Raw genomic sequence first — 26658 nt, 5'->3', positions numbered from 1 at the left:
GCTATCCCACTTTTAGGAATATACCCCAATGACACCATAGAACGGCTCCAAAAAGGAGAAATGCACCCCCATGTTTGTGGCAGCATTGTTCACAGTGGCAAAGATCTGGAAATAGCCCAAGTGTCCGTCAGAGGACGAGTGGATTAAAAAGCAGTAGTACATATATACTATGGAATACTACTCAGCCATAAGAAATGATGATGGACCTTGATAACATTATACGGAGTGAAATAAGTAAATCAGAAAAAAAACTAAGAACTATATGAAACCATACATAGAAGGGACATAAAAATGAGACTCAGAGACATGAAGAAGAATGTGATGGCAACAGAGGTGGGGGTGGGGGGAGGGGGCGAAGAAGGAGAGAGGGGTTGGGGGAGGGGAGGGACACAAAGAAAACCAGATAGAAGGTGACAGAAGACAATTTAATATTGGGGGAGGGGTATACAGCACAATCAAATGTCAAAATAATCTAGAGATGTTTTCTCTCAACATATGTACCCTGATTTATCAATGTCACTGCATTAAATTTAATAAATAAATTTAAAAAAATGCTTAGCATGACTTCTGACACATGTAAGTTGGTAACAAGTTTTAGTTTCCTTTTTCCTTCTCCCTGCTAGAAATAGAATCACTATTTGGAAATGTATATTATAAATAGTGGAATTGGAGGTGTGTTGTTTCACTTGTTAATAGAGAATAATGGTTGTTGTGTGACTTACAGCAGTGGTCCCTAACCCCCGGGCTGCAGACTGGTACTGGTCCTTGGGCTTTTTGTTGCCGGTCTGCAGAGAAAGAATAAATAACTTACATTATTTCGTTTTATTTATTTAAGTCTGAATGATGTTTTATTTTTTAAAAATGGACCAGATTCCCTCTGTTACATCCGTCTAAGACTCACTCTTGACGCTTGTCTCTGTCATGTGATACATTTACCCATCCCACCCTAAAGGCTGGTCCGTGAAAATATTTTCTGACATTAAAACGGTCCGTGGCCCAGAAAAGGTTGGAGACCACTGACTTACAGGACAGCCTGAGCCCTTCCTTTCCTATGGATTAATCAGTGTCACAACATACTTATCGAAGGCCTAGGAAACATGGGAGTTTTCATCGTCTGGGTAGTAGAAATAATGCAACCTTGTTAGATCCCAAAAATTTACAGAAAGAAGACTGCTGGGAGGGATCTCACACGGGGTCGCGTTTTCCTTGTCATACAAAAAAGGACGGAGACTCTACACAACTCATCATCGAGGACTTTGTAATCTGTAACTGTTCACCATGTGAAGATGATTAAAATACTATCTTTGTCTTCATTGAAGTTACACACACATCAACGTAATACAAAGTATAGATAGTGGTGTGTTTGGTTGGAGGCAAAAATAAAGTGTTCTGGGGAAACAGCTGAAGAGACTACCCTACAGAGAGGAGGTTATAATGGGGAGCTGGGCCCCAAGGGGTGACAGCGTTCATTCATGTGAGGTTTGAGGCATTTCCAGCTAAGGATGAAGGCAAGGGGATAAACCAGGAATCACTTTATGAGACTTTAATAAAAGGTGGGTAGGGGGGAAATATAATGATAAAGGTAAAAAGGGTTCAAACCTGACTATAAGGCTAGGGAGACGTCGTGTTCTAGGCAGTTGATTGACTGAAGGCTTTTGGTTAGGTTAGGAAAATGAGGAAAGGGATGTTTTTGCATGGGAAATCTCGGCAGAGTCAACGAGACGTACAGTAGAGTTGGGGACGTGGAGGTAGGTCAGGGGCAAGTGGGAAGCAGTTTCCTAAGTTCAGCCATAAAGTAGAAAAGGCCTGGGATCCAGGGAGGATTCGGAAGGAGGACTTGCGACTGTGGCTCGTGAATATGCCGTGTGTGCTGTCGGGACAGGGGCATAGCCCGGAGCCCAGACCTGGCTTCCTTTCAGTTCTCCAGCTCAGCTGCATCTCTGTGTGGCCCTATATTCCTTTTTTTTTTTTTTAAGTGCATATTTTCAGCCTTGATTTCATGATATGCTTATTCAGGAGAGAAGCAGGTAATGGAACGGATGTCCAACAAAGATCACTCTTAGTCCCTGATCAAATGCTGAGCTTAGTGTTCTACCTGTTACACTTCAGGTTTGAGTTAGCAAGGTATCTGAGGACCATTGGTTCTGTGACTTAGGAAGCTATGGTTTTAAGGACAAAGGTGTTTCAATTCATTAAATAGTATAGTTATTTTGCAACTCATTCCAGAGGAATTAAATAATACCATACCATTACACTTGTTGTAAGATTTATATCATTATTTTTTCATGTCTGAGTTGAGGCGGTAGGGCTGAGAGTCGAAGGAAGGCAAAGTGGTTAGAGTGCACCTCCCAGAGAAGAGAGAACTGCACAGAGAGCGAACTGCAGAAATATTGCGGGAGTCAGTCGTCACTATTACGCACAGAGTGCGGGTCAGAGCACGCCTGTCAGGAGACTACCCAGGCCAGGAAAGTCACTCCCCGAAGGATTCAGGAAGAAGTACTGAGAGCTCACATCTGATTCTTTTGAGAAAAGACAGTGTTTACCGACTGGGTTCAAAACAAATTAATTCAAGAATTTGTGAGGAAATGATTTGTTTTTCCTAGTACTCTTTCATGAGATAAAGACAATAGCATAAGAACAAACAAAAGATATTGGATTTTCCTAACTTTAGATTTAAGCTCCCCCAAGGTTCATGAAGAAAGAAAGGGAATTATAAAAGAGGTGACTGAAAAGTTGTGAACATAGGAGTATTTAGTTGGACAACGATGAGGGAGCGGGTCCTCATTTTTATCCGCGGGCATCCTGGCTGAGAGAAGCGGTGTCACATTAGAGGAAAACTTCAGCGGCTGAGTTCTAACTACGTTGTTGTCAGAACAGCAACAAAGCCAGGGAAGAGCGCTGTACTTTGGGGAAGCTTTGCTTAGAGAGATGATGAGACGGACATTTGCATCATTAATCATGTACTAATAATTCCCTAACCCCTTTTCCAACAAAAGATGTGTTTATGATTTTTTTTGCTTTTTTTGTTGTTTGTTTTCAAGAAAAGGAAGAATTTTAAAACATAAAAATGCATACTCAGAAAATCTTCCTAAAGAGAAACAGTGTGCCAGATAGTCATCGATAGAAGAAAACACTATAAATCAATGCAGTAAAGGAGAGAACTTAATTTACAACTTGAAACAGGTTTGCCTTCCTTAAAAGTTCTGGAAATCAATCAGGGGCACAGAAAATTGATCTGCTAAAAGAGAATAAAATGGATTCTTAATATTGGCAACTACATCAACTTTTCTTTTTTTAATTCTGAAGGCGCAACTCTTGGAAACAAGTTTATTAACCATTAAGGAATTACCCGATATTTAGTTTTCTAGCAATCTATTCAAAGAGAAGTATTTATGGCCTCAGTAGAAGATGTATTTTTGCTGTGCCAAACATCACCTTAAAAACTGCAGCGTCTCTTATGTCAAAGGTATGGAAATCAAAAATTAAATGAAATAGAGCTGTCTATGTAAAAAGCAAGCATTGCATCATATTTTAGAGTGCTGCTTTACTTCAGAGTATCTCAGTGTGAAGTAGTGGGAATCTGAACACATTTCCATATTCCCCTTCCCTGACATAGGGTTGGCATTCTCAAAAAGAATAACCGTAGCTGATGGCAATCTTTATCTGAAGAGATTTGTGCATGCTAGCAATATACCATCTTCTGTCAGCATAAGAAATGCATATGGGGCCCATTAACCCACCAAATCTGCCACTGTTCTGCAAATTTTTATTAAGCAAGTACGGTTCCTAATAGTCACTTCCATTATGGAATGCGTATCAAATGCTATCAATAAGCAAAGGGATTATTTTCCCCCAGTGAGAATGCATTTGAACTTCTAAGAAGGCTTGACAAAAGAATAAAACACGTTAAGTGATCACTATATTAATATAAATGTATCCTACTGGGAAACCAATATGTTTAAGTATTATATGCACTTTAATGCTTGCTACTAATAAACATTCACTGATTTTCTCCCCATATTTTCTTTATTTATGGTTTCTCTTCCATACAGTGAACCTGGTTGAAATGAAAAGACAATGTGTGCTTATCCGTGCTTTTTTAAAAAGCACCATTGATTTTGAGCAGTTTTAATTAGCTCAAAGGTCTACAACCAAGATAACTAGAAACATAGGGAGGCATGCTACTCTGTTTTCGGAGCAACCAGAGGTCTTCCTGAACCAGAGGACAAACCCTGAAATTAACAAACATCCAAACTAAAGAACATCCTCTTTATAAAGCATCTTTCAGTAATTACATCAAGTGGTGTCCATCAATCTTGAGTTGAGAACCAGGAAACAGGCGCTTAGTATAGAAATCCCATTATCTAAATAAATCCAAAGATGTCCCAGGAGAGACAAATCCATGGTACCCTCTAAGTATTTAATAACCTTTGCAATAGAAAATGTCTATTTCGTCTTCAGAAGGATTCAACATTTCACTGATATCTCTTAAATTACTGTAATATCCCTTTAAGGTAATCCAGAGCAAGCAGTATCATCCCTTGGGTAAAATTGAAGGGTAAGAAAGGCAATTTAATAGGCTATGGAAACTTTAAAAAGAAAGAAAAAACACTCTGTCTTCAGAACTAGAACAAGAAACTTTGGCTCTTGCTCCATCAACATTTTCTTACTTGGTACTTTTGGTACTTTAGCATTGTGGAGTGAAAGACCTTTCCCACACCCAGCCTACTCATTTTTCAATCTCTTGTAAATAAGGTCTTTGTTCAAAATGACACACCTGTCATAATCATCTTGCTACTGTTCAAATTGCTGAGCTATCTAAATATTATGCAGTGAAATGACTAAGACTTAAGCTCCAGCCCCAAGAGATAACTTTATAGCAGCGCTAAGGTAATGTGAGTTATAAAGGAAGTTGAGTATTAATTATAACACTTGTCATTTAAAAAAAGGTAGATGGTGTGTATAATTTTACCTCATTTTCTCATTTGCTACTGTTATTTAAATCACTTCCCAGTACTACGCATGTGCATAAAAGATGATTGTTCCCAATTTAAATTTTTAAATGAAATGTATTCTATTAATTAAGTCATCACAATTCCCTCTCTTTCTATTATGTTTATTCATTTATCTCCTGGCCTAAAGATAGATATGTGTCAGTAAATGTTTTGGAGAGAGACCCTAACTTTTATGCCTATCACTCACTTGGATTTTCCACATTGTTTTTTAAAATAGCTTGTTAGTGTTCTAAAGAATTCTAAATTGTCTATTAAAATAATGATAAGTATTCCGACTAAGAATAATAGACATTATACAGCCCAAAAAGTTAAGAAAGTAAGATGTTTAATCTAATATGACAGGAAATTTTTCAATACTTAAATTGGCTTAGATTTCATGGGATAACTTATGTCTGTTAAAAAAAGAAAAAGAAATCATGTCCTGTTGGCTCAGTGGTAGTGTGTCGGCTTGGTGTGTGGAAGTCCTGGGTTTGATTCCTGGTCAGGGCATGCAGGAGAAGCATCCACCTGCTTCTCCACCCCTCCCCCTCTAACTCCTCCCACCCCCTGCAACCATGGCTCAATTAGAGCAAGTTGGCTCCAAGCACTGAGGATGGCTCCTTGGCCTCTGCCTCAGGCACTAAGAAGAGCTCAGTTGCTGAGCAATGGAGCAATGCCCCAGATGGGCAGAGCATCGCCCCCTAGTGGGCTTCTTGTAGATCCCCGTTGGGGTATATACAGGAGTCTGTTTCTCTGCCTCCTCTCCTCTCACTGAATTTAAAAAAAAAATCCTACCTTTCGATGAATCCCTTTTTCTGAGTAACTCTATGGAATAAAACCAGATAGTCTTGAGTATTACATTTTATTTCCTTTGCCTTTTTTCCTCTATAGAGGAACTGGAAACTAGGTACACTGGGAGGTGAAACTTGCTCTGGGTGTTGGATTATCCATGAGGTAACAATTAAAAGTGCCTAGTGCCCTGCCTGAAGCATCATATCCTCTCAATTATGTTCTCCCATGCTCCTTTATAATCCCAGGCAAGTTATATCATAGGGACTACCACCATCCTCAGTTTTCATTTTTCAGAAGTTTTCATTTACTGAGAAATATGTAGCTATCCCTGTGCTAAGTGCTTTTGTATATATTTTTCATTTTATTCCCACAACTCTCTGTATAGTGTTTTTATTTTGTTTTCATGTGGGGAAACGGAGGTTAAAGAGAGCTTTGTAACTTGCCTGGAAAAGCTGGGATTCAGCCCATATCTATTTTATTATTAGCTATTATGTTATTCTGCTTTCTGTTTAGTTTCTCATTAATAATGATGATAATAGGTAATGTTTCTTAAGCACCTACTATGTGATCTTTTAAGTACTTTGCATAAACCTATACATGTAATTTTTACTTCAAACCTGTGCAGTAAGCCATACTATCCTCATTTTATATAGGATGAAATTGAGGCACATAAAGTTAAATTAAATTGCCTACAACTAGTAAATTTCCAAGTGGGTATTTTTACTCAAACTGGTGATTTTTCATCTGTGAAATGGGAATGGCTATTTTAGGTTGAACGCACTAAAATTGTAGATTTCCAAATACAGTAAACAAAATTATAGCTAACACTTATACTGGTTGCCACAGAAAGATTTCTGTTAATAACATATATTCAAATAAAAGGATAATAGTTTTCTAACATATAAATGTTTGTTAAGTCTTTATGTTACTGATAATTCCAAAAAATGTAACATCTCTTTTGTGACTCATCACTGTTACCATAGAGTGGTGAAGAGGGCCATGTTCCAGTTCTGGGTACTGTCCTCTATTACTGAGGCATGCCTCAGTTTCTTGTCCATAAAGTAAGAATAATAACACCTATCTTTATAGGTTATTGTGAGGAGTAAATGAATTATGAGATATAAAGTAAATAGGACAGAACCTGCGATGATTAGAACTCAATAAAAATTAGCGACTAGTATTTTTTTTTTAGTCATTGATTATTTTCCATATTTTTCTATTTATACTGTAGGTTCCATGTAAGTTTTTTTAGACTTGGAAAAGACAGAAATTGGCCCTAGAAACAGAGCCTAATATGTACAAATGGATGTCAACTGGAAGTACAAAGAAAACTCTAACAAGATACTTAAGCAGTTAGTATCAGAAAAATTACAGACTTGTAGTGCTTTTATCTGGAAAATAAATCGCTTAGGAATGGAGAGCTAGGTGGGAGTGGGAAGATCGATGTTTCGTAATGGGGTTCGTGCACTATGACTGACTGTGGTAGGGAAGAGAAGGGGGCATACTACTCTGACTAGTCTAGGGGTAGGGAAGTGACAGAGCCTTCTTGTTAGCAGAGTTCCCCTCACCTTGTTTCAACCTTGGAGCACCAGGGTTTTAGAGACTGACACGAACAGTGGCACATGGTGAATCAGGAACAGCTGTTGTTGAATATTAAAGTGATAATCCGTGCAGAGATGCTTAAGGGCTAAGAACTTTACCCCTGTATTCATGAGAAATACTGGTTAATAGCTTTCACATAGTATTTTTGCCTGATATTAGGATCATACCAGCCTCATAACATGAGTTGGGAGATATTTCTTCCTCTGAATTTCCTGAAAGGATTTTGGCAAAATTGGTATTATTTCTTCCTTAAATGTTTGGTAGATAGTATTCACCAGTGAAGCCATCTGTCTAGAGTTTTCTTTGTGAGGAAGTTTTAACTAAAAGTTCATTAACGAAACAAACTGTAGGGCTATTCAGATGATCTGTTTCTTCCTGTATAAGCTTTGGTAAATTGTGTCTTCCAATATTTATCCATGTCATTAGGACTGGGTTAGCCTAGCGTTACTTTATTCCCCCCACTACTGAAGCAGTGTTCCCCTCTATATTCTAGCTGATGCTCCTGAATTGGGAAGTGTTTTGCTTAGGCTGCTGGAACTGGTGCCTGTTCCCAGCCCCGTGTGAACTTTGGACAGTTCCCTTTTTCCTTTGGGAGGTTCTTCGCCAGGTCTGGGGCAGATTCCTCACATGCACACAACCCTTGATATTCAGCCAAATACAGGAGGGGCTCCTCTACAGATCTCAGGAAAAGATTTGTGTAGGTCTCCTCTCCACTTCCCTGCTCTATAGACTCCACCTGCCTTGGCTTCCCTGGACATTCCACTTCCTGTCCTCAAGCTGGGATGTCGCCGGGCTCTGCCTGTGTTTCCCTCCCTGCCTATTTTCCATACCAAAGCCTGGAAACTCTCCACCCAGTAAGCTAGAGCAGTTGTCAGATTCACCTCCCTGTTTGCCATCTTCCAGGACTCACTGTTCTCTCTTGCCTGATGTCTAACCTCTTAAATGCCATTGTTTTACGTTTTGTCTATTTAAAAAAAAATTTCAGGGACATTATAAATCTATTCATATTTACTCTAGGTTTATCAGATACAGAAGTTCAGCACTGAGTGTATATATTGCTATTATGTTCAAAGCATTTTACTATGTATTACACATCTCTAGGCCCATAAATTTAGTTTCTCTTTTTGCAAATATGGTGACAATAACCCAGTTTAAAAAAAAAACCAAAGTATTGAAAATTAAAAGAAAATTAAATTATAATTATAGAAGTCTAATAAATATATATTTCTCCATAGCTATCTTTAAAATATCTACTAGTAGAAATTAGGTGCTCCAGGTAGTCTGGGGAAAATTATTCTTAAATCCTTCCTGGTAAAAGATTTAACTTATTATAAATCTATATTAATTTATTTTCAAAAAAATGGCTGATTTACAAGCAGGCTGATCCTTGTCTCTTTTGTTTCTTCTCAGTGCCAGATGAAAGCAAAGTCCATTCACTGGCCGGACACAAAGTGGGTAAGAAATTCCTTGTAACTGATATTCTCCTTCCTGGAAATCACTGGCGGTGTCAGTAGTCGTTGGACCTCTTTCCATCCCTAGTCACTGAAAGGCTTGCTAATTAATACGTGAGATTTCTCTGACTTCCATGAAGATGAATTATCGCTTGGCTCTGTGTGTAGTGGCATAATGTATGCTGACTCAAAATGTTCAAGAGGAAAGAAGAAAGGTTTCCAAAAGAATTACTGTAAAACCCCAAAATCTTAAACCTGTATGCCAGCTGAACACATAGACCAGCAACAAAATTCTAAAGAAACCCTGAGAAAGTTGGAAATTTTTTCCCATGATGACTTTCACATTAAAGTGATTGGACAGAGTTTCAGAAATAAAACATTTTGCTCTTTGTTTTTCTGCTCCAAAAAGATTAGTCTTTTTGCCTGTCATCGAAGGGGAGTGTACCCAAGACGACTGCATTATCATTCCTTAGACTCATGAACGAGCTCCCTGGAGGTTCTCTGGAAAGTCCACAAGGATCTCTGAGTGTCTGCTGGTCTTCCTCTATTATGTGTGAGAAACCCTCAGGTCTAAAATCCAAGCTGTTTATTCAGTGCCAGGTTGCCTGTTCTCTGTTCCTTTGCCTTCCCTTCATCATTTATTCAGATTAGTTGAAAACACTTAAAGCTACTAGGCTAGTAAACACTGCAGTAACCCTTGTCCTCTAGCAGTTCATTATTTGGGGGGGGGGGGGGGAGGAATATCCATTTTACTCTTAGAATCACCACTCCAAACAACTGAACGGTTATAATTTGTTGACACCCCTCTGTTTCCGAAACAAAGAAGTCTTTCCCACCGCCAGGCGTCTCCAGTGTTTATATGCCAATTATGTTTTCAGCAGTAAGTGGCCTTGATGCCTCATTACCTCCATCATGTTCCAGGACAAGATTATGACTTTCTCTTCCTTTTATTCTTTCTCCAGATTCTCTAGTGATAACAGCAGGGAAGGACTGGTTCACGACTCTTAGAATTTTTTTTTTCTTTTTTGTTCCTCCTTATAAAGAGCCTAAGAGGTTAGATCACTGTAAAAAGAAAGATTTCTGTGGGAGCCATAAACAGCCACACGCTGCTTGTTTCTGTCACTGTCGTGTCCATTACATTCTCTCCTACTGGAAATATTTCCAGTAGTCTGAGAAGGAAGTTCTCATGCTCAAGGATCCCCCAGGATGCCCTGTTTTGTTTTCATCTGAAATGCATGGGACTGCTTGTAGTTACTTCTCCTACATCCTAATACTTGATGATGAAAGCCTTGTTTTGTACTGGGATAGGCTTCAAGGTAAAAAGTGGAAACAGTTTTGAAGAATGTTTATCAATCTGGTTTTTGAAAAGGAGCCAATGATAACACTTTCTGGCTTTTTCCAAGAAATCAAATCCTATTCTAATATTCTTGATTTCCAAACACAACAGTAATAGCCGGTAACTGAAAGTTACTGTCAATCTTTTTAAATGAGAACGTTACCTTAGTATATTACTGTGATACTTGAGGTAAATTTGAATGATATGTTTTATATAGCCTGATATAAAAATGTTAACAAAGAATTACTCTAAATACAAAACTTATAATAGTCTGCCAAATTTTTTTAAATGTAAAAATAGCATTAATTTTTTTTTTTTAGTAATTTAATTTTTTTAATGGGGCAACATCAATAAATCAGGATACATATATTCAAAGATAACATGTCCAGGTTATCTTGTCATTCAATTATGTTGCATACCCATCACCCAAAGTCAGATTGTCCTCTGTCACCTTCTATCTTGTTTTCTTTGTGCCCCTCCCCCTCCCCCTTTCCCTCTCCTTCTTCCCCCTCCCCCCGTAACCACCATACTCTTATCAATGTCTCTTAGTCTCACTTTTAAGTCCCACCTACGTATGGCATAATGCAGTTCCTGTTTTTTTCTGATTTACTTATTTTACTTCGTATAATGTTATCAAGATCCCACCGTTTTGCTGTAAATGATCCGATGTCATCATTTCTTATGGCTGAGTAGTATTCCATAGTGTATATGTGCCACATCTTCTTTATCCAGTCATCTATTGATGGGCTTTTGGTTGTTTCCATGCCCTGGCCACTGTGAACAATGCTGCAATAAACATGGGGCTACATGTGTCTTTACGTATCAATGTTTCTGAGTTTTTGGGGTATATACCCAGTAGAGGGATTGCTGGGTTGTATGGTAGCTCTATTTTTAATTTTTTGAGGAACCACCATACTTTCTTCCATAATGGTTGTACTACTTTACATTCCCACCAACAGTGTATGAGGGTTCCTTTTTCTCCACAGCCTCTCCAACATTTGCTATTACCTGTCTTGTTAATAATAGCTAATCTAACAGGTGTGAGGCGGTATCTCATTGCAGTTTTGATTTGCATTTCTCTAATAACTAAAGAAGATGAGCATCTTTTCATATATCTGTTGGCCATTTGTATTTCTTCCTGGGAGAAGTGTCTGTTCATGTTCTCTTCCCATTTTTTTATTGGATTGTTTTTTTGTTTGTTGTTGAAAAATAGCATTAATTTTAAAGCTGTAAGTTACGTTAACTATAAGCCCCATGAGGCAGCTTTGCTTTAGGGATTGATAGAAATATAGTAACAACAGTCTCTATATTACTTACATGAGCCATAACTGTTTACATACATCAGATGCTTTAAAGATGATTTTGGGTGATAATGAACTCTCATTACAATATTCACTATCCTTATATTTTTAAGTACTTTTATATCCTATCACAGCGACACTGGGTGTTTAATTGGCCATCTGTGGAACCAGTGCAAATGCTGAAAACAACCAGAAACTTGATAATTTTAGAACAACAGTGGCATATGATAAAACACAATGGAGAGGACTAAACAATCCCTTAAAATTATACACCTTACAGTTAAATTGAAAGCACTCTGTAAAATATTATTGACAGTTTTGAGAAAATACAAAACAGCATTAAAGAAAAATACACTACTAACATTGTAAGTTTTTATATAAATACTTCAAGAATATGCCCTCCCCTATGCTCCATGTTCATAGAGCCCTTGGAAAACTAGTTTTGATCTGTAATGATCCTCAGGAACTCATTCCTCACATACAAGGCAACCCCCTCTGTGTTCTGCATTTTTGTTGAGCTATTTCTCAGTAGGTTTTGGTGGTGGTGGTGAAGAGGATTAAGGAGACTTTGAATTGTCAACCTCTTTTAGATAGCAAATCCCTTTTAAAAGTTACCCAATATATAACTAGTCTCAATCTGCTGCAGTCTGTGACTCCTAAGATAGTTACCAGTTTGAATTGTAATGTATAATATTCCATGATCATAATTGTCACACCAATGTCAAAAGGAATCATTCAGCTTCTTGTTGGAAGACGTGACGCACACATCCCTTCTTTCTCCAGAATAGTTAGGTTTAAAAAAAAAAAAAAGGTGATTTCTCTTTTGCTAAGAAGAAAGAGTATCTCCCTCTGTCTATTTTTAATTATAGAGATGTGGACAGTTTTCATGCTATCCAAAGACCATCAGAAAGTTAAACTGTAGATGCTGACCTAAATCTATCATCTAGCCTCTTATTCAGGATGATATGCCACATTTTAATAAATTCATCTGAGTTAAAATTTCGTCTGCATCAGCTACTTAGTGTGGAGAGAGCCGTTTCGTGCCAATTTCCCATCTGTTGGCCTGGCTTGGATACCTCCCAGATTTGTGAGAATATTTTTGGCACCTGTTCCTTGGCTTGATCTTTAAATGGCTGATTCCTCGGAGCTCAGATCAAATCAAAGTCTCAGGTAAGATAATCTTTCTAACATATTTGGCCTAAGATGTAGTGTTTCCTTACCCCTTCTGAAATCAATCCAGTATCCTCAAGACTCCTCTGATGCCCTATCTCTGGGGCTTCCTCTGGCAATGCAGCTCATACTTTGGCAAGAAAGAGGGCAGCATGAGCCTCCACTTTATAATTGTGCAGGTTCCTCCTCCATGTATAATAGGTATTAATGTCTATGGAATGGAGAGACCGACCCAGAGAAGTCAGGAGCAAAATCTTACCTTTCATTGGATTCTTTTACGAAAAATCCCAAGTTTCAGAGCACCTTGAAGAACCAATGAGGTGTCTGTCACCTCTTTCCCTGGCTGTCTCACTTACTGAATTCTGGCAAAATCCAAATTTTAGCCGTGCCGGGGGGAAAACAACAACTTCAGCAAAATATATATATTTTAAACAATAAAACCAATAAATATTGATTTATATTAAATATTCTAAGGGAACATTAGAATCCAGAGAAAATGGCATCAAACTTGATACGGCTTTTAAAAAACATAGGCTTTAATTGTGACTACACAGACTCATAAACTATGTCTGAGAAGGAATCGTTTTCTTTTTTTCTACCTAGGAATCGACTACTAAACCAATAGTTTCATGCTCCTCAGACAGAAAGGACATATAAATTTTACTTTTTCCCTGTGTCTTCATTTTTCGTTGTTTTGATTTACTGCTTGGAGCTGTTTTAATATGTATTGACTGTCTGCAGAGATCTTTGCTGACCCAGCTCTTTAGGATGATGCAGTACTGAAGAAAGCCGATGAGTTCTTCTTTACGAGCTCTGACACATTCATTAGCAAAATGGACTAAAAAGCTTTCCTATTTCTATTTTAATTTCTTATATCCTCAAACACCTGTCTATAGAGCTGTAAAACAGGCAAGTCTGTAAAAGTAATGGTTGGCAGTAAGTCCAGACCTTTTCTGAGACAAGTTTATCAATTAATGAGCAAGTACTCATTTACAATCTATGGGGAGATACCTCCCTGTAAGGTACCTTGCAGCCACTAAGTAAGGTGACATTTTAACATGTTTTACTGATGAAACAGAAGCTCAGGACATTTAAGGACTTGGTCCCTCAACTGTTAACTAGTGGATTTAGGATATGAACCCAGATACTATCTGATTTGGGGCATTTCATTTTCCACTAGCACGTGCCTAATACCTCACAGCCCCAGGAATTTCTGATGGTCTCAGCACAAATATAAGAGTAAGAGAGAATTCTAGTTGGAAGACATGATACACATATCAAGATATCCCATAAAACTTTATTCACCTTTTGTAACCTCAGCCAACTGGGAATACAATAGGTATGGTTTCTCTAACAAACCACTGTAATTCAGTGAGCAGGAAATCATTCTTACCTCTGTTTCCCTGCATGTGTGTACACATGTACATTAGTATGAATGTGTGGGCCAACCTAAGATGTGTATGAGAGAAAATATGCATTTGATGTGCATTCTTATGGCAAAAGTTGAGAGTGTAATATGCAAGGTGCTAAAGTGACAGACCTTACATTGTATGCTAAATGCATTCTGTGTAAACTTTAAATCTAGAATGTTCAAATGTGACCAAGGCAATCTCTAGCTCATTGCAAAAGAATAGAGCTCTTAAAAACATAAGGTGATTGGATAGCCACTTTAATACAAGAGCAAAGAGTTATTAAATGACATTTCATAAGTTTCGTTGAGTCTTGGTAGTCTATAGTTTTATAGAATATCTAAATTAAAATATACATTTAAATTTTTGAACACCAACCATGGTCATTTTTCATATTTGAGTCTTCTAATTGGATTGCTGTTTTTCATGACTTTTATTGTTGATGAGGATTAAAACTTGGAGTTAGTGTGTTTAGTGGAGTTAGTGCAAATCAATGGAATTTGAACTCTGTTTTTTATCAATTGGTTAAGGTAAATAGCATGATTATCTATTTGGACAAACGTCTTTTGGGTACTTTGAAAGCTTTTATCATTTGTTATATTGGATAAATATATCTTTAGACACAAAAAATGTATACATTTCTCACATGTTCAAGCTTTATATTTCCATGGGACTCAGGAAGATATCATTTAAAAATTAGTAATATGTCTAGAATTCCCTGTACAAACTTGATTATGAAGCAACTCTGGTATTTTTTACATTGCAAAGGTTACTGTATTTTCTAGACTCTAAAATTCAGTGAATCAAATTGATTTAGAAATTAAGGTGTCTTTTTAGAAGTGAGATAATATTGTTCACTACTTAAATATGGTATAGGTGCGTGCATCTCTGATTTTTATGAGTAAATAGAGACTACAATTTTTTTGAAAATCAAATTTTAAAAGTAATTATTTTAGTTCCACTCAAGTTTATTAAATGCCCACCCTGTGACAGGTACTGTATTAAGTGCTGGAGATACAAAGTGACAGAAAACATGGTATTTGCTTTAGAAAAGAATGTTTATAATAAGTGATAGAGGAGAAAGACATATAAATGCCTGATTAGATATTTGGTATCTTCATGTGAAAGTGCTCAGGGCAGAAATCTCACAGAGGAAATAGTGCTTGATTCTGCTTGGGATTGGAGATCGGCCATCATGTTTCAGAGGGAAGTGCTTCTATTGCAGGAACTGAAGGGTCAATAAAAGTTTGAAAAATAGGAAAGGTCACTGGGCTAACACCTTTCAGGCATATGGCAAGTTACAAAAAGCATGAAACATCATGGTATGTTCACAAAACTATAAGCAATGCATTGAGTCTGGAAAGCAAAGTCAAGAATAACAAGGGGCAAGTAGGGGGACATTAGATCTTAGGGCACTCCTACCAAATGAACAAAAACAAACAAATAAAAAAGCCAGGAAAATTGTTGAGAGACCATTACAGTTAGTTATCCAGATAAGAGATTATGTACCTGTAAATTTAATGAGTTAGCAACAAGAATGGACAGCAAAATAAATATTCAGGAAATAAAGACTTACCTGTTTTTTCTCTTTAGGTTAAACTTAGTGAGTAAGTGAGGAAGAGGATCCAATTGAATTCTCAGTGTATCAGTCAGCTATTTCTATAACTATGCTGCATAATAAAACACTAAACATTTATTTTTTGATCGTGTATCTTTGTGTAGGCAGGGATTTGCTGATCTCAGAGGTATTTGCTTGAATTTAGCCCCACCCTACAGTTTAGGTCCAGGTTTTCTGCATGTGTTTCTTATCTTCCTTAGATCAAGGGTTTCCTGAGGCAAGTACTTTTGATAACATAGGCAATAAAATGGAAATAGGGTAGATAAAGAGGGAATGCATGAGCTACCTGCCAGAGCCTTCATCTATTCAGGGACATGAAGGCAGATGTAGCAGGAGGGAATAATAAGCAGGAGTAGAGGGAAGTATGGCAGGATGGCATGAGTAGTGAAGGATGAAGGTAGAAGAATACGCACTTGAAAGTGGAAAGGACAAATAAGGGAGAAAGTTCAGTCCCGTGCAAACCCAGACCTCCATGTATATAGGTGAGAAGGAACAGCTTCAAATGAGAGGGCTGAAGGAGAAGAAGTCTTAGTGGAGAGTTAGATTTCAATTAAGGCTAAAGTCAGGGGGTGAGGCTCAAAGAATAGGTTGAAAGTGAACAATGAGGAAGGCACTCAAGGAGGCAAGGTGGAAGAGTCTGGATTGGAGGGAAAGTGGGACATGAGTCACATAGGAAGATGGACAAAATAGTGGAAGTTGACAGGTCAAGAAAGAAGGAATGACCAGGCATCTCACATCTTGGGGAAGGCTGAGGATGGCAGGAGTGACTGCCCTTTTTATTTTGATTGCTCTGCAGTTAGTTGTCAAGAGAATTATTTTTCACTCTTTGGTGAATGGAGAAAAGGCATGGGCCAGTATTGACCTGGTGGTAACCTGGATGGATTACTTCTTATAAAGAGCTCCTGTCTCGGAATATTGAGAGAATGAAGAGTTTCGGGAGGAAATGATCCCAGGATTATGGAAGGTTTGAGATAATGCTTAATTTTTACTACATTTGGAAATTAAGAGATGGCCATTCGTAACCCTATACCTGGAGTGAATTTCAGTTGGACAGAAACAAAAGAAATGGCTTGAGGAGGAACAGGAGATGAAAACAAGCATAGGTGGTCTTTATAAAAGCTTAGTATTAAGAGAAAGAAGAAAGATGTATTTAGAGAAGATAAATTGTGTTTTTATAGTTCTAACTGTGTTATTAATGAGAAACACTGAACCATGTTTATAGATTGAGAGGAAAAGGGCATTTGTGAAAGAATGAAGAAGTAGGAAAGAAGAAATTATGAGCAGAAAAGGATAAGAGTGTGGTTTTATAGCAGGTGGCCTTGAAGAAGGTGGCTCACGTTGTAGGGAAATTGGTGGATACATGTGTATACAGATAAATTTGTAGGTGGAAGGGGTAAGAAATTAAGGGCATTAATGGTCTCAGTTTTCTTGACAATGTCGAAGTCTGTGCATAATGGGATTATACGGTTGGCCAAGAAAATAATAAACACTATAGATGATTGATAACTCATGTTGGGTTATGTTTAAATCATGAAGCAAAATTGGATGGAAAACTAAAAAAACCTTTATACCTACACGCACACACACATGCATACTACATTCAGGGGTTGGGTTATAGGTCAACTCCAGTTTTTCCCTGAACTAAAATTCTGTTATCTCTTGCAGTCATATTTTCAGTTTTCTAAGTATGTTGGAATTATAAAATGTTAAGATTCAATAGAGCATTTTGTGTCTCTAGAACAATCAACTTATTTTAAAGATTGAGGCCCAGAGAAGGGAAGCCATCCCCCTACCAAAGGCCCAGCTGGTCAGTGATAGAACCGAAGCCCAACTCTGTCGACTTCTATTTGAACAGTCTCTTGCCTTGTGAGTTCTACAAGTTTGGCTTGATTTAATAGCCTAAACTCAATAGTGGGATTCAGCCGGTTCACACCAGTTCAGCAGAACTGATACCTAACTTTTTGTTGAGTTTGGCAAACCAGTTGTTAAAATGGCACTTTTAATCAGAGTTCTCCCTAAAGTGGGTGCCTGGACAGCCGCCCACTGTGGAAACCACAAATTGACATTCCTTACTCTTTTTTAATATTCATCTGCGCAACAGCCTATTCTATGCGCCCATAGTAACGTTCATACCGTCCATAGGTGAAGACACCAATCAAGAAGCATTTTGGAAATATCTTAAATAACAATTTTATTGTTTTTGTCAGGTATTATTTAATATTTTTATTAGTATTTTAAAACTCTTATATCATCTAGTTTTGTGTGCCTCTTTTATTCTTATTTCAGCATTAAATGCATGAAATAATAAATTACTTTTTGTTATATTGTTTTTTTATACTTGAAGCGATCATTAGGGCAGAGAACCAGTTGTTAAGTTATTTGAATGCTGCCACTGCCTAAACTATCATTAAAAGCTCAAAATTTCCTCAAGCCCAGCATGTACACCAAAAAGATAGAGTAATTTGACACAGGACTCATAATTTTTCCTTTAAGCTTCTCTCATAAAAACCTCTGAAACTGAATAAGCTCCTATAAACAAAAAGCTCATATTTTGTTCAAAGTTTATACTATGAACTTTGTAACAGTCTATATTTTTATAGTTACTATTAATTAAATCTTTTACTTTTATAATGATGTACTATTTCTTTTTTACCTAAATGTAAATGCACACGACAAAAAATCTTATTATGATCTCAGTGGACATTTGTTGATGTGATATCTTTTCACACATTTTTTTCTCTATGTCCTCATAAGTTGATAATTACATTATAAAATTCTCAATAACAAAATTCTTCCTTGTCCTATCTCTCTCATTATTCAGAGTTTGACAATGTCTCTTTAAATATAAAATTTACTCTACTTAAGTGTGCCCTGATTTAGAAAATTTATAGTTTAAAATTTTTTTAATTATTTGAACCAGTGAAAATAATTTTATAAAGAGAAGAGCATATTTCTATATATATCAAATTCTTCAAATGTGGCTGACTCTCAAACTTTACCATCCGTGGGGAATATGTGTCTTGTATGTTTAGAAAACAGTGGTTTGGAACTGACAATTTTAATAGTGTTTTGAAATGCCAGAGTGAACATCTGCAATGAAAAATGTTATTAAAGGATGACATGATGGTTTATGATACAAGGTGCATGTTTGACATCAAAACTTGACTGTAGGCTGAGCTAGCTGTACCCAACTTTGAATTAGCTCTGAAACTGGAGAGCAACGACAGGAGGGAGGGACTTAAAAATGACTGAAATGCCACCATCAATCTGAATATTATTGTATAAACTTAGAAATTCCATGGCTAAAAACAAGTCATGTTCTTTAAAATATAGTAGCTATAAATTTTAACCTACAAACTGAGCATCACCAGTTCTGTCCTCTTTCCTTTATATTTAGCTTTAGGGTACCTTCAGTAAACTTTTTGCAATGAGAATATTTCAATAAAATCACTGGACTCTAACCTACTAGCTTAAAATAATACTAGCCAACAGGCCCTTGCCGATTGGCTCAGCAGTAGAGCATCGGCCCAGCGTGTAGAAGTCCCGGGTTGAATTCCCAGCCAGGGCACACAGGAAAAGTGCCCATCTGCTTCTCCACCCTTTTCCCTCTCCTTTCTATCTCTCTCTTCCCTTCCTGCAGTCAAGGCTCCATTGGAGCAAAGTTGGCTCCAGCGCTGAGGATGGCTCCATGGCCTCCACCCCAGGTGCTAAAATGGCTCTGGCCACAATAGAGCAACACCCCAGATGGACAGAGCATCACCCCTGATGGACATGCTGGGTGGATGCTGGTTGGGCACATACGGGAGTCTGTCTGTATGCCCCCCACCCCCCCCACCCCCACTTCTCACTTCAGAAAAATACAAAAAAAAATAATAATGGCAGACCTTATTAAGAATAAATTTGGGAAGAGCTAGAAAGGTTTTTAGTTCCTCCTATTTAATTATTTTAGAAAAGTTTACATTGAGCCCTAGGATTACAAATCTCTTTTCTATGGAAGATATTTTATGTGTAAAATTTAAAAATAGAGACACTTTGATTCCAATGATCCAGAGAGGTTATAAGCTATCTGCTTGCAAGACCTATTTTTTTAATAAATAAATTTTTATTATAATGGGGTGACATCAATAAATCAGGGTACATATATTCAAAGAAAACATTTCCAGGTTATCTTGTCATTTAGTTCTGTTGCATACCCATCACCCAAAGAGAGATCGTCCTCCGTCACCCTATATCCAGTTTTCTTTGTACCCCTCCCCCACCCCCTCCCCCTCTCCCTCCCCCCACCCCCCGTAACCACCCCACTCCTGTCCATGTCTCTTAGTCTCATTTTTATGTCCCACCAATGTATGGAATCCTGCAGTTCTTGTTTTTTTCTGATTCACTTATTTCACTCCGCATACTGTTATCAAGATTCCACCATTCTGCTGTAAGTGATCCGATGTCATCATTTCTTCTAGCTGAATAGTATACCATGGTGTATATGTGCCCCATCTTCTTTATCCAGTCTTCTATTTTTTTTTACAGTGATTAAAAGCCTTTAAGCAAACTCTTGGCCAATACAGCAAGAATCCATAAAAGAGTAGTGTCCTTAACATGTTCACCAAGTCCAAGTTGGCCCCATCACCATGCCAAATCCCTGAAAAATGCAACCCAACCACAGTTCAGTCTGTTAGGAGCTGTCACAGGGAGCAGGAGTCCAGGAAAAGTCCACATCCAGGAAAAGTCCTCATGGCACTGGAATTGTTGTCACCATTCTATACTTTACAGCTCATGTCCAAGTCCCAATGACCACTGCTTCTAGCTGGTAATGATTCAGGTAGACTGGAAAAGCCATTTGCAGCATGCGTGGATATGGAGCTTCTGTTCTCCTCTGCCTGGAGAGATGAGACCAGATTGCTCTTCCCTGGAGCTCTGCGACTGTGGCATGGTAAAGAGAACCTTGGGATACACTAAGCTGGGTGGCAAAGGTAGATTCATAATAGAAGTTGGCAAAAAAGGGAAAGAGAGCTCTAAATTAGGAGTAGGTCCCAGCCTGAAATATGAGTGGGGCATTGAGGTAGGAGGGATAAAGGAAACACTATATATTAAGCAAAGCAGCAGAAAATAGGACTATCAACACCCACAACAGAGATCTTTGAGGGAAGAATAAAAAACCTGACTATTGAGGCAAAACATAGTTAAGTGGCCCTTGTGCAAATGAGATCAGTTTACCTGCTTCTTGGAAGAAATACCCTAGACTCATCCACAGTATCGTAGATGGGGCTGACAGCCCTGGGCACCTTCAGCCTTCAGTGGCAAACCCCAGCATTCTGGGCAAGGTTAGGTCATAGGTGGCTGGAGCAGGGCTGGAAGAGACTGAACCCTCCCTTAGAGGAGCGAGGGGGAAGCCTATCTTCCAGTGTCCCTGTTTCCTCACAGCAGAGGCATGTAAGCCTGGCAGGCTTTAGCTCAATGACCTTCCTTTCCACTATTGAAGCAGGACCCAGATGGCATCCTATGAGACCCGTTTGGGACATTGGAGCCTTTAAGGGTGTATCCTAAAAGCTGGTAGTTCCCCTGATCTCTATTGGACTTTTTCTGCCTCTAGGTATCTTAAAAGCCATGCTCAGAAGATCTCGCTGAGGGGTTTGAGGATCCCCATCCGCCTATATAAATCTTTTCCATATATCTGGAGCTATTTGGAAAAAGACAAAACAGTGTTATTAGCTGGATCTAATAAAGAAGGTAGTAGTTTGCAGGCAAAAAAGATTTGGTGTCTCCTGTTCATCAGCATTCAAAAGAAATGTAAATTTTTTTTAAGCAAAAAGCATGATATGGTAGACTCGTAGGAGTTCCAGGATACCTTTTATTTTGAACTTTTATGGAAAATCTAGTTCCCAGCATTAACCAGTGGTAATTTTGCTGTTATAGCAATGCTTTCGATTCTGAAGTTTCCCCAGCTAAAAACTAGCCAACACATGGAAAGATGAGTTTAAAATTCAACCTGGGAAACCTGAAGATGAGCTTTTACATAATAGATACCCAGTATAAGTTGAATAACATAAAATATGTCAGGCCCTGGTTGGTTTGCTCAGTGGATAGAGCATCAGCCCAGCATGTGGACATCCCAGGTTCAATCCCAGTCAGGGCACACATTAGAAGCAACCCTCTGCTTCTCTCTCCCTTTCTTCCCCTCCTCTCTTCCCCTCTCATAGCCGGTACCCCATTTTTTCGAGCATCGGCCCAGGTGCTGAGGATGGCTTGGTTGATTGGAGCATTTGCCCCAGACAGGGTTGCTGGGTGAGATCTCATGGAGGCACATGCAGGAGTCTGTCTCTCTGTCTCACTTATTTCACTGTACCCTCCTCTCACTTAAATATATATATATATATATATATATATATATATATATATATATGTCAAAGCTTAAATTTTGTTTTTAATATCTGATAAGGTTATAATATTGCTGAGTAACATTGGTTAATAATTTAGACTATCTTGGCTTTGATCATTTCAGTATTACTTTATATTAGACAGTGTGTGTGTGTGTGTGTGTGTGTGTGTGTGTGTGTGTGTACGGACATGAGGTTCACAAATGAGCACTGTTCTGTGGGAGGGGAGCAGGTAGAAGGGAAGCATTTAAAATGATGTATATCTCTAGAAGAGTATTGCCTACTTAAAAACCACTCATCTGTTCTTGCATTCAGGCTGCAGCCTGAGGGGGATTTCAGTATCTCTAAGGCACGCACACCCTCCATCAGCTTGTCACGACTTGTTCTTCTAGCCTAATCTCTTGCCACCATCACCCTCCAGCCCAGCCATCAGCCTCATCCCACATGTTCCATCTCACAGAGTGTTTAATAAACCCATTGCTACCTGACCGTGTGCTGGTCTCTCGGTCTCAGAGAGCCAGCTGAACTCTTTGAAGGCTAACCTCCATGGAAACCTCCCAGCTAACCGCTTTCAGGGGTCTTTTCTGGTGTGTAGCCTTGCTTAACTCCAGGTATCTCTAGGCTCCATTTTTATAGTTTTTAAACTTCTCTCACCCTTTCTTGCCCAAATTAACAGGTTTGCTTTAAAGTCAGTCAGCCCATAATATCTCCCCTCCACACCCCCACAGGCTGTTTTTCAACCTTCTGGGCTTTTGTTTGTTTTTTGTTTTTTTGTGACAGAGACAGAGAGAAGAACAGATAGGGACATACAGACAGACAGGAAGGGAGAAAGATGAGAAGCATCGATTCTTCGTTGTAGCACCTTAGTTGTTCATTGATTGCTTTCTCATATGTGCCTTGACTGGGGGGTCTACAGCAGACCGAGTGACCCCTTGCTCAAGCCAGCGATCTTGGGCTCAAGCTGCTGAGCCTTGCTCAAACCAGATGAGCCTGCACTCAATCCAGTGACCTCGGGGTTTCGAACCTGGGTTTTCCACGTCCCAGGCCCATGCTCTATCCATTGCGCCACCGCCTGGTCAGACTTAACCTTCTTTGATCAGTACTCCTGGCTTCCTTATACCATCAATAATCCCAGGGCTCACCTTTCCCACATACAGTCAGGAGAACTCCGTTATCCACTGCACAACAGGGCAGGAACCAAGGTCTCTCTTGTTAAACCAATATTTATCAAACACCTATCTTGTGCCATACAGCATGCCCAGTACTACAAATATAAAGTTGTATGGAATCTGGAGTCTGCCCCTAAGGTGCTCACTGCTTAACAGGAATGCAGACAGTGAAAATACCAGATGCTCATGGTTAAATGCGAATACACAGAAAAAGTAACAGTATTACCTTTTACTGAAAGAAAAAGATTGGATTTGGGGTTCAAGAGGGACTTCTGTTTTATCTATATAGTATATGAGTCTTTACATTAAGACTTTACCAATTCTTTACCAATTGAGTAGTGACTAATGTATGTGTTTTTATAAATAAAAACATTTTGAACACTGTAAACCTTCCCATGCTGAACCTGCTACTAGAAATGGTGTACAAAGGGGAGGATTACCATGGGGACTGGTGCAGAGTATGTACAGAACCACAGGAAAAGGAGCAGTTTGGGGAAAGAGGCGAGAGGCGCAATCCCTGAGTCACACTAGAATCCTCTTCCGGGCCCAAAGGTATTTCAGGGAGAAGGAAGAGAGAGGGGAACTAACCATGAGCAACCTCATGTATGAGTTGCTGGAAAAAGTGCCAATGAGAAACATATTTAGGGAATTTTAAACCTCCTGTCAATTTTTGGTATCCTAGAAGTCAGGAACTTAGTCTTTGTAATTTATTTGGTAAGGCATCCACATCATGTTTTGTATAAAAATTTTCTTTTCTAGAAGTTCTTGATGCCCAACTGGTCCAATAAAAGCAGAATTGTAACAGGTGGATTAATGAATAAATATACAAAAATTAAAGAGAAAGCTTAAAGCAACCTAGATTACTTCTTGCTAAAATGTAAATTCGTTCTGTTAATAATTAGAAACCACACACCCACACTAACCAACTTACCAAATCTACCCCATCAAAACAAAACAAAGCTGTCCAAAGTTACCTTTTGAACAAAAACCCTTTTATTAACCAAGGTTTAAAGAAATGCATGCTTTTTTAAAGAAGGCAAACTTCAATTGCAAAAAAAACAGAGCGCCAAAAAGCAGATAGTTTTGTAAAATACCAAGAAATGCCATCAGGGAGTTGTGCGAGGTATTTAGGAACACTGGCATCACACTAGCGATGAAGGCTTTTTATTTACTATACTAACATACCTCAGAGAAAACGCTACTAATGGTTAGCTTAGTGACCTAGTGGTCCGTGAACTATTTTAAGGGATGTAAATGGGGCAACACTTTTTATTGTTTAAAAGTATTTATCTTTATTATTAGGTATTTGTAAAATACATGTTTTCTATTTATAGTAGTGCTATATGTTTTTTATTTTTTAAAAGAACTTTAAATTTTATTTTTTAATTACAGTTTACACTGACCATTATTTTGTATTAGTTTCAAGTGTACAGCCTAGTGGCCAGACAATCATGTACTTTACAAAGTGTTTCCTCTGATATTTCCAGGACTCAATGGACACCATACATAATTATTGATCAAAGAATACTGATCAATAGTATTATTGACTATATTCCCTGCGCTGTACTTTACATCCCTGTGACTATTCTGTAACTACCAATTTGTACTTCAGTCCCTTCACCTTTTTCACCCAGCCCCCAAAACCCCTCTCCTTTGGCAACCATCCGTCTATTCTCTGTGTCTATTAGTATGTTTCAGTTTTGTTTGTTTATTTATTTTGTTCTTTAGATTCCACATATAAGTGAAATCATATGGTACTTGTCTTTCTCTGGCTGAATTATAATGCCCCGTAGGTTCATCTATAATATCACAAATGGTATGATTTCACTTTTTTTTTTTTTTTGTATTTTTCTGAAGTTGGAAATGGGGAGGCAATCAGACAGACTCCTGCATGCACCCGACCGGGATCCACCTGGCATGCCCACCATGCTCCTGAGGCAGAGGCCACAGAGCCATCCTCAGCACCCGGGCCAACTTTGCTCCAATGGAGCCTTGGCTGCAGGAGGGGAAGAGAGAGACAGAGAGGAAGGAGAGGGGGAGGGGTGGAGAAGCAGATGGGCACTTCTCCTATGTGCCTGGCCAGGAATCAAACCCAGGACTCCTGCACACCAGGCCGACGCTCTACCACTGAGCCAACCGGCCAGGGCCTGATTTCGCTCTTTTTTATAGCCTGGTAATATTTCATTGTGTAAATGTACCACCACTTTTTTATCCACTTATCTATTGAAAGGCAGTTGGGTTGCTTCCATATCTTGGCGATTGTAAATAACACTACATTGAACATGATGGTGCATATATTCTTTTTGATTAGAGTTTTAGGTTTCTTCAGATACCTACTCAAAAGTTAAATCATTGTGTCATAGGCAGTTTATTTTTAATTTTATAAGGACTCTCCATACTACTTTCCATTGTGGCTGCACCAATCTGCATTCCTACCAACAGTGCATGAGGGTTTCTTTTTCTCCACATCATCACCAGCACTTGTTGTTTGTGTATTTATTGATGATAGTTCTTCTGACACATGTGAGATAACATCTCATTGTGGTTTTAATTTGCATTTCTCTGACAGTTCGGTTGATTGAGCATCTTATTAATCTGTTGGCCACCTGTACATCCTCTTTGGAGAAGTTTCTATTCAGGACCTTCACCCATTTTTATATTGGGTTGTTTTTGTTTTGTTTTGTTTTTTTGTTTGTTTTTTGGTGCTGAGTAGTATGAGTTCTTTATAAATTTTGGATATTAACCTCTTATCAGATGAATCATTGGTAAATATATTTCCCACTCAGTGGGTTGTCTTTTCATTTTATTGATGGTTTCCTTTGATGTGCAAAAACTTTTTAGTTTGATGTAGTCCATTTATTTTTTTTCTTTGTTTCCCTTGTCCAAGGAGTTATATCAGAAAAAATAATGCTACAAAAATTGTTCCAGATTTTATTACCTATGTTTTCTTCTAGGAGTTTTATGGTTTTGAGTCTTACATATATGTCTTTAATTAATTTTGTGTTTATTTTAGTATATGGTATAAGAAAGTGGTCTAGTTTCATTTTTTGCCTATATTTGTCTAACTTTTTCAACACTAATTATTGAATAAGACTATTTTTACCCCATTGTATGTTCTTGCCTCCTTTGTCAAATATTGACTGACTATAAAGGTGTGGATTAATTTCTTGGCTCTCTATTCTTTTCCACTGATCCATATGTCCGTTTTTATTCCAGTAGAATACTATGCTGTTTTAATGATGCTGGCCTTATAATATAGTTTGTTGTCAGGTAGCGTGATTCTTCCCACTTTGTTCTTCTTTCTTAACATTGCTATAGCTATTGGAGGTCTTTTGTGGTTCCATATAAATTTTTAGATGATTTGGTCTAGTTCCATTTAATACGCCATTGGTATTTTGATAGGAATTGCATTGAATCTGTAGTTATTTTGGGTGGTATGAACATT

General features: G+C 38.2%; 1 protein-coding gene across 2 annotated transcripts in view; it reads left to right on the top strand.

Moving 5' to 3' along the window:
* The window catches only part of PARD3B (par-3 family cell polarity regulator beta), a 1080223-nt gene that overhangs the window by 701656 nt on the left and 351909 nt on the right, over positions 1–26658 (top strand). The window contains exon 16 of one of the 2 annotated variants that reach the window (XM_066278754.1): positions 8799–8843. The exons of the other annotated variant lie outside the window; for it this stretch is intronic. Coding sequence (XP_066134851.1) covers positions 8799–8843 — 45 coding nt within the window. The remainder of the gene's footprint in view (positions 1–8798; positions 8844–26658) is intronic. 2 annotated transcript variants of the gene reach the window in all.

This window comes from Saccopteryx bilineata, chromosome 5 (assembly GCF_036850765.1).
Source record: "Saccopteryx bilineata isolate mSacBil1 chromosome 5, mSacBil1_pri_phased_curated, whole genome shotgun sequence".
Taxonomy (NCBI): domain Eukaryota; kingdom Metazoa; phylum Chordata; class Mammalia; order Chiroptera; family Emballonuridae; genus Saccopteryx; species Saccopteryx bilineata.
The sequence above is the reverse complement of the archived record's forward strand: the minus strand, read 5'-3'. Positions and strand labels throughout refer to the sequence as shown.